Source organism: Poecilia formosa, unplaced genomic scaffold (assembly GCF_000485575.1).
Source record: "Poecilia formosa unplaced genomic scaffold, Poecilia_formosa-5.1.2 Scaffold1159, whole genome shotgun sequence".
Lineage (NCBI taxonomy): Eukaryota > Metazoa > Chordata > Actinopteri > Cyprinodontiformes > Poeciliidae > Poecilia > Poecilia formosa.
Genome location: NW_006801098.1, coordinates 3,743 through 12,769, shown reverse-complemented (window position 1 = coordinate 12,769; position 9,027 = coordinate 3,743). Strand labels below are relative to the sequence as shown.

The 9,027-nt window shown below is 40.8% G+C and overlaps 1 protein-coding gene across 1 annotated transcript; it reads left to right on the top strand.

Moving 5' to 3' along the window:
• Nucleotides 1-5,891: 5,891 nt before the first annotated feature.
• LOC107835180 (zinc finger CCHC domain-containing protein 18-like) lies at nt 5,892-8,190 on the top strand. The gene has a single exon (XM_016667476.1). The coding sequence runs from the start codon at nt 6,233-6,235 to the stop codon at nt 7,847-7,849; it is 1,617 nt and encodes a 538-aa protein (XP_016522962.1). The 5' UTR covers nt 5,892-6,232; the 3' UTR covers nt 7,850-8,190.
• The last annotated feature ends 837 nt before the right edge of the window (nt 8,191-9,027 follow it).

The following is a 9,027-nucleotide window of genomic DNA, read 5'->3' as shown; positions in this document are numbered from 1 at the left end:
AGCTGGCCTTCATCCTCCAGCCTGGCTCCGCGCCATTCCAGTAGCCCCTCAGCTGGCTTTCATCCTCCAGCCTGGCTCCGCGCCATCCATTTAACCCCTCAGTTGGGTCTGCCCTGCTCCGTACCATCCCTCTATCTATCCCCTTAGCTGGGCCATGTCCCAGCTTTTCTCTCTGTCTATCCAGCGAGGCTCCTCTCCAACCTGGACCTATCCTTCAGCCTTTCTCCAGGCTATTCTGTATCCCCACAGCTGACCCGTACCCTCCAGCCTATTGGCTGACCACTTATGTCCTATGCCTTTTCTTTCCCCTCAGCATTCTCCTCCTCCTGTCCCTCAAGTCAACTCACAGGTTTATGGTCCCACTATTCCCTTCTCAGCGTCAGGGGTGTTCACCTGAGATCACAGCTCAAATCTTCCGCCGGGGCCTGAGCGCCAAAGAACTGTTATTCATTTCCAAAGAACTGTTATTCATTTTGTCGTTAAATCTTTAATCATTCATTTCTACGTCTGAGTTTTTTCCAGCATGTCCCAGCGTTGCCTGCCCCTACAGCTGGCCCATGTTCTAGCCTTTCTCTCATTGTTGGCCCATGTCTCAGTTGTTTGCTCTTTGCTCATACTTTTCAGTGTGGTTCCCTTTACAGCGGGCACCTATCCTCCAGCCTTTCTCCAGGCGATTGTGTGTCCCCTAAACTGATCCCAATCTCCTGCCTGGCTCCGTGCCTTCAACTATCCTTCACTCTCTTGCCTGGTATTATTTCAGCCCTTTCTCTTAGCAGGCCTTCATTCTTCGGATGGGCATCATGATATCATGAAAACCCCTCTATCAATCAAATTTGATTCCTCCTACCAGCTTCTCACCTTCTAGACTTCTGCACTCCTTTGGCTGACTACCTGTACTGTATTTTTCTCTCCGCATCCTCAAGTCGGCTCACAAGATTTAGGTCTCACTTTTCCTCAGGCCTCGGCCCCGGCCTCAGCCCCTTTTTGGGGGAGAGTATCCCTAATCAGTTATCGGGATGTTTGAGTTCACATCAAATCTCAGCTCAAATCAGCTACCAGGGCCCGAGCGCCAAATAACTGTTATTCATTCCTGTCATTAAATCTTTTAATTGTTCCTTTTTCTTCGTCTGAGTCTTTCCAGATTGAAATGGAGCTGATAGTGAAAAATCAAGCTGGAAGACTCCGCCCCCTCCGTTTGCCCATTGGCTTCATGCTCATGTGTGACCTCAGCGCTGGACCTCACTCGGCGAGTCCAATCATTTATCAAGCTCTGCATAAAAGGATCCACACCCAAGCCGTCAGCTGGTTCCCAGCTGCGATCAACCCACCAATCGCCCCTTCTCCACCCACATCCTTTGGCTCTCCAGGATAGCATCCCTCCACCACCAGTGGAGGGATGCTCTACCCCGGGGTAGAGCATCCCTACCCCGGGGTAGAGCATCCCTAATCAGTTATTGGATGTTCATCGAGTTCACATCAAATCTCAGCTCAAATCAGCTACCGGGGTCCGGGTCCGAGCGCCAAAGAACTGTTATTCATTCCTGTCATTAAATCTTTTAATTGTTCCTTTTTCTTCGTCCGAGTCTTTCCAGATTGAAGTTTATCAATGAGTAAAACTTAGTCATTTAATCCATGCTTTCTAGTCCGCCTATGATATTGTATTGCTGTAGTTTGAAACTCACTCCTGGACTATTTGTCTCTACACCGAATTTAATGGCTCTTAGTATCTAACAATAATCATCTTTCCTTATAGTCGGCATGCAAAACGGATCAAGCATGCTTTGTATTACTATAAAAGTGCATGAATGTATTTGTGGTAATAAAACTAGATTAAAACCCGATGTATAATATAGAGCTTTAAAGCTCTTGTCATTTGGGGATGAAAAATTTTTACTAGTAATGAAAACTGTTCTAACTAGATTTATAACCCAATTCAAACTCATTTAAAGGATACAGTTTGAGATATGTCTGTCTATCAAACAGGCAGAGAGATTTCAAAAAATCAGAATGTGGCCTATTTTGGGAAAAAAAAGCATTAGGTACTTTTCATTAAACTAATATTTAAATGTTTTTTAATTGGTCTCTAAAAGTCTAATTTTAAATGTTATATTTTTATTATATGTAAGTGGAAAATTATCATTTAACAGAAATAAAGACTTTCAAACATCCATCAGTGTGAACTAATCTATATAATGTATATTTGCTTAATGCTAAAGTTCATGAAATCAATAGACTTTCCACTGATATTCTAAGTTTTTGAATGGGTGTGATTATTAAAGTTTATGAGCCACTACCTACCTGCAGTCTGAATGTCTCTGGCTACAAATCAAGTGCACCTCTTCACAGTGCATGCAGCTTACATACCAGCCTGCTTTCACTCCTCATAACATGAACTAAAGAGTATTTAGAAGATTCGAGTCACAAATCACAGGTACAAGTTGAGTAATGAGACTTTAGAGTATAAGTAGAGTCGAAAGTCTTTTGTTTTTGCAACTTCAGTAGAACATGTCTCAAACTTGACTCATCACCTCTGGAAATGTTTGTGTGTTTATGAATTTCTGCTTTGTAATTATGAATGGTGAAGGGGAACCATTTAGTCAGTCATGAGAGGAATCCATTCCAAGTTAAAATATTATTCAATAAAAGAAAATGAAATGAGGAAGGTTTCAGCAGGGGGATAATTTCACAGAGCTACAGGTGCATATGACTCCGCCTATGACTCTTTTGACTGTCGGAACAAGTCTATTGCCTATGGAAGAACAGCGTCCATGAGGTTAAGCCTGGTACTGCATGAACCAGAGAAACGGTGTGTGTTGGTGTAACCCAAGTTTGACTCTGGTTGGTGTCACTTTGGTTCCTTGCAATGCCTTCCTCCAGCTCTGGCGCGTAGCGAAGCCACTTCTTGACAGTTGAGGAAGGAACCAATTTGGGCTGGATAGAAAGATAATAAAAAATATTTGAAAAGTCTTTAAACATATTGAATTATTCAATAATGTACTGGTTATAGGTCTGAGAAAAACACAAACCGTATGGTTCCAATTGTACACTCAGTTAAACTAATAAGGACATCCCAATGAATCATGAATATCTATGTTAATGTTGACATATATAAACACACATTTGTGAATCAAGCTGCACCATAGGCACAAAACACTGCAGTTATTTAACAATAAACACAGTTAAGATAAAAGAAATATCAAAAGAAGCAGGTTGCACCAAGTCAACTGCAAAGAGGCTGTGTGGTTGAGACGAACCACCAGTGTAAAAAGAGTGGGTGAACCGCTCCACTACTTGTAGTGGCTTTTAGATGTTTTTGTGTCAACACAATATGTAAGGTCAATAATAATGTTTACATACAAGTAATAAAATGTACAGAAAGGAATCACAACTCACATATACTGCTTAATTTAAAATGTGATAAACGGGTGAAAGTAAGGGGGTACGGCAGGGTACTGCGTACCCTTAAAAGATTTAGCGGGGGTACGCAGTACCTGCAAGAGAGAGGAGCGACTGTCTGCTGTAAAGAATCAGTGGGTTCATTGTGCAGCCCTGTTGCATCCACTAATCAGCCGTGACTGATTAGTTTTTCAAGAACAATCTAAAACATGACTTAATCAGTTAATAAATCACTTTTTTCCCATTTCATATTGTTTCTGAACTGTTCGCGCTTTGCTAGAGCATTCGGTGACAAACTGAACGCCGCCAGGAGGCTGAGACCAACACGTCCTCCTCTGGCTCCTTATCAAAACGTTCATAACTTTATTAAAGAATAACAACAACAAAAATCAACAAAACGTGTTCAAATTAATGACCCAACAACAATAATAATCTCAGTGATTATTGTTTCAAACAAGGTGTTGCATAATTCTGTGCGTTTTGGTTCCATTACCAAATTAACTAATCAACCACCGCTGTGAGAGGCTTATTAATGATCGCAAAATAAATATCAAGCCTGCGGAGCGCAACAGGAGGTTGCCATGGCAACGGGTGTGCTTAAATGACAGAGAGAGACGGAGAGTAAAAAGGTGCGAGTGGTTTAGAGTTGATCACCTTGTTCGGGTTGTTTTACCTTTGCCTTGGTGCATCATAGCCACTGTAGTTTCTGAACGTTCAATAAACGACAAACTTGGACTAATTACCTCGTTCTTTGTGAGAATACGTCATTCACAACAAACATCAAACATGGTAAATATGTTTCATTAAGTATTTAACAAACAAATGGCTTCTACCGTGATAATTATGTGAAATTAAATTGTCTAATACAAAAAATAGTTTAGTGCTGTCGGGCTCAGAGTCTGAGAGGCTTTTCCTTTATCAAACTTTTTTTTTTGCCTCTTATTTAGTGGAAATATTGATGTTGATGAGATTTTCTCCAAAATGATAACCTTTTTCAACCTTTATAGCTCCACTGTTGAAAATGAGGAGCTAACATTCACAAATGACATTGAAATAAATTCTAGTCCAACATCTGGTTTGAGGTGATTCCTCTGGAACCTGTTGGAGGAAAAATATCCCAACTTCAGAAGATGTGCTTTTAACTTAACAGAGCTCTGTGGTTCCTCCTATCAGTATGAGAGTCAGGGTGAGGAGGCGCCATGTTAGGAAGAGGAAGTGGAAGCTGCAGGATCTTCAGAACAAACAGGTTATGATGCTGGACTACTGATTATCCCTCTGTCTGGACACAGGATCAATATAACCAGTTTCAAAGCTAAAATTAATGGTTATATGCCAGACATGGAAAACTGGGATGCACTCTGTACCCAGTGTTAAAAACACAACAAATCAATAGATGTTGATTTAATCTTATTCTACAACGAGATTAAAAAAATTGTAATAAAGTAAAAAAAAAAGAATATGTTTGTAAATATGTTCATAAATATTGATATAAACAGTGCTAAAAATCTTTAAAACCTGTGAAATATCCCTTTAGTGATTGCTTTTAGTGACAGATTAAACAACCAATAACTGGCACAGTCTGATTTCACATCAGCCAATCAGGTTGATTGTCCCGCCCCTTTAACTGCAATGCTGAGCTTTCACTCAGATTGCGTCTAACTCCCTTGAGAGCTGACGGTTGTTCCGTAAACTTCCTAGAAGATTACATTAAATTCCTTGAAGAATCCTGGAAATTGGTAAGGCAATGTTAAATTATTATCGCAGAATTCATCATTCAAAATAGTGAATCTGTTTTTTTTAAATTAGATCTCCAAAAGCGCTGTTCTAACAGCTGACCTCCGAAAAAAATCCCTGGTGTAGCATTGAAACATCGGTGAGTAATTGCACGCGCTCAGCCGTTGGCCAGTAAATTTGCTAAAAAAATGGCTAAAATATCTAATAACTGTTCAAATTTAATAAAAATTAAATTGTATTGTAAGCTTTATATCATTGTTGTTGTGTATGTTGTATTTGTCCTATGTGGATTTGCTTCTTTTCCCATTAGTACGTGTTTTAATATTTTGACATTGGTGTTATGGTGCTGTAATGCGGTTTTCTAATCCACATTTTAAATGTTAGATTTAGTGTTATAAATGTACTTTGGCACTTTTAGATTGAGATTTGAATTGTTGCTTTGTTGATATTAGCATCCTAAATTTTAAGATGCTTTACTTTGACCTTCTTCCAGGTCAGGTTTTTTTCTTATGGTGCACTTTTGGAACATTGTGCCAGAGACCTCAAGATCACCTTTACAAAGAACTTGGATGGCGAGCCCCAGCCCAGAGGACCGAGTGAACTGGTAGACAGTGACCCGACTGGTCACCAGCCGTGAAACATAAAAAATATTTCACAGACACATTGAGAAGACTAAACAAAACTTGAAAGAACAATTGACAGATATCCAAAAGACTGGGTTATTTTTTTAATTTAATTTTTTTAAAGTGCACAATTTTTGTTTATTTGTACAATGTGGATCCACAAATGTTTATATTAATTTTTTTTTTTTTTAAATTAAATTCTACTTTTTTATATATACATTGTGTGCTCTCCTCTGTTGTTCACACCTAGGCTTCCCCGGAATTTAGAATCTTCTGATCAGGCCCAAATTCCTTATACTTTGGTAGTGTTGGTTTTAGTAAAGTAAATTAACTTGACTTGCTATCTACTATTAAAGGTATTTAAAGTAACCCTTCTTGTGGGTTACAGAGAAAAATTTGGCGAGCACAGCCAGGAGCCTAGAGTTGTGTGACAACAGTGGAACAACGATTTGAACCTTGCTTGTTCACACATTGTAAAAATGGATTTCATTGCAAAATTAGGTGTTAAGATACCGAATGCACTCATTGTTAGCGGTCTAACTGGATCAGAAAAGGATGATGATGTTTTTGACTACTTGCGACAATGTGGTACAATAAATAGGACACTAACAGTCGATGATAGCTCATCTGAGTTTTACCAGAACTGTGTCGTGGAGTTTAGCTCTGATTTAGCTGTTCACAAGCTAACATTGCCTTACCTCTATCCATCAACTGATAATCCAGATGTTAAATACTGTATCCGCGCCCTAACAGATGTTTATTCAAAAACCGTAGGGGGCAGTGTTACAGATACCTACCTCACTGAACTAAAGAACTTAGCTAAGGTAAGTGGAAAGGATTTTGAAGAAGTTTTAAGGGACGTGATGTCAAAGTTTGAAGAGTCCATGGGACCTGTGGAGGCAGCTGCAAGCCCATGTCCAAACAATGACACAGAGCCTACACAAAGTGCTGCTTTCCCTCCACACCACATTGATAATCCCCACTTTCCTAAGCTTGTTCAGAGCCCAAATACAAGTTCCTTGAAACTTAACCAGAAACCTCACATGTTAAGCCAAACCGATCTAGTCTCACCTGAAGTTCAGAGGATTGTGGTTGAACATGTTGTTAAAACTATAGATAAAACATCTAATACTCATTCCACCCTTAGGCTGAGAGCTTTCTCTGGAAAAAACCCTAGACCACATACCGAAGCCGACTATGAAACATGGCGTTCCCATGTTGACTTAATGATGGGAGACACATTGCTTTCCAACTTGGAAAAAACCCGAAAAATTCTTGAGAGCCTTCTCACTCCAGCTTCAGATGTTATTCGGCCTCTCGGGCCTGATGCATCCCCTGATGACTATCTTAGGCTGCTCGAGTTGGCATTTGGCACTGTTGAAGATGGTGAGGAACTGCTTGTGCGATTCATGAACACTTTGCAGGATCCTGGGGAAAAACCATCTGCTTACTTACATCGCTTGCAGGTGGCGCTGAGTCTTGCAGTACGCCGGGGTAGTGTAGACCCCAGTGAAAGAGACAGACAGCTTCTTAAGCAATTTCAGAGGGGCTGTAGGGATGAAAACCTGCTGACAGAAATGCAGTTAGAGTTAAAGAAAAATAACCTGCCCATGTTTGCAGAACTATTACTCCTTCTCTGTACTGCAGAAAACAGAAAAGAAGTTAAAAGCACCAGAATGAGGAAACATTTTAGTGCAACAAAACAAAAAGCAGTGTCACATGAACAAACCGTCACTGAAACAAAAATGAACTCTTCCGAAACAACTTCAAACACTTTAAGTGATCTGAAAAAACAAGTTGCTGACTTAAAAAGCCAATTAGCTGAAGTTATGAAACAAAAGAAACAAACAGTACCTAGGAAGAACCAAACAACAAAACCTGACCATGCAAACCTTGAACCCAACTTACCTTCACACAACCGCCCTAGTTCACGGCCCAAGCCTTGGTACTGCTTTCGTTGTGGGGAGGATGGACATATTGTTGCCAACTGTGCATCTGAGCCGAACCCTGCACTTGTAGAGGCAAAACGTAATGAACTAAAAGCAAAAAGACAAGTATGGGATATACAACACGGTGGCTCTGTTCCTTTAAACTGAAGTCTGCCTCTGTTGAGGGACAAACCGAGACTACCACAGAGTCAAACCGTCCCCTTGAACCTGAGCAAACTGTGCAGACTAAAAAATGTGCTATTTTAAAGTCGCATACTAAAACCGACAGATTCAAACTGCCTCGAGGCTTAATCGGCACTAAAAGTACAGCCCAAGTAAAGATTAACGGGAATACTGTAAACAGCTTACTCGATTCTGGTTCCCAGGTGACCACGGTCCCACAGTCATATTATGAACAACAATTGTCCAGTCATGAGATTAAACCACTTTTTGACCTGCTCGAAGTCGAAGGAGCAAACGGCCAATCAGTGCCTTACTTAGGATACATTGAAATGAACATAACTTTTCCAAAAGAGTTTCTCGGCTTTGAAGCTGATGTCAACACTTGCCTTAGTTGTGCCAAACATTCGAGCTGCTTCCCAGTCCTTGGTGTTAATTGGGACTAACACCCTAGATGTGCTTTATGAGCTCTATAATGAAGCATGTCCCGGACTGCAGCCTCTCACATCAGATGGTTATAAGGCAGTCTTAAAAGTCCTAGAGTTAAGACACAAACAGACCAAAGACAGTAGCCTTGGTCTAGCAACCATGTATAACAGAGGCCCTCAGCTAGTCCCAGCAGGCCAAACAGTTGTCCTAGAAGGCTCGGTATCTGTGTCGACTTATGCCACAGAGAGATCTGTGCTGCTAGAGCACCCATCCTTTTCAACCTTACCCGGGGGTGTCCTAGTAAAGCCCAGTCTCATCAGCTTACCTGAGCGAGCACCATACCTGATACCAGTTGTTCTCACCAACGAAACTGAACATGATGTCATGATTCCTCAGAAATGTGTGATTGGAGAAATCCATGCATTCCAGAGAGTCCTCTCTCATGAACATTCAGTGGAATCTTCCAAGTCAGGGGTCAGTCAAAAACACAACCTGGCTTTTAACTTTGAGTCCTCTCCTATCAGTACTGAGTGGAAAGAGCGCATCTTGCATAAACTCAATAACATGTCGGAGGTTTTTGCACAAAATGACCTTGATTTCGGTCGGACTGATCAAGTCAAGCACACCATTAAACTGTCAGACGAAAGTCCATTCAAACACAAAGCACGCCCCATACACCCAAACGACCTAGAAGCCGTCCGTAAACATTTACAGGAGCTGCAACAAGCAGGCGTAAT

Bases quoted from the DNA above. Each gene is read 5' to 3' on its own strand.
- LOC107835180 (XM_016667476.1), top strand. From the start codon at position 6,233: ATGGATTTCATTGCAAAATTAGGTGTTAAGATACCGAATGCACTCATT.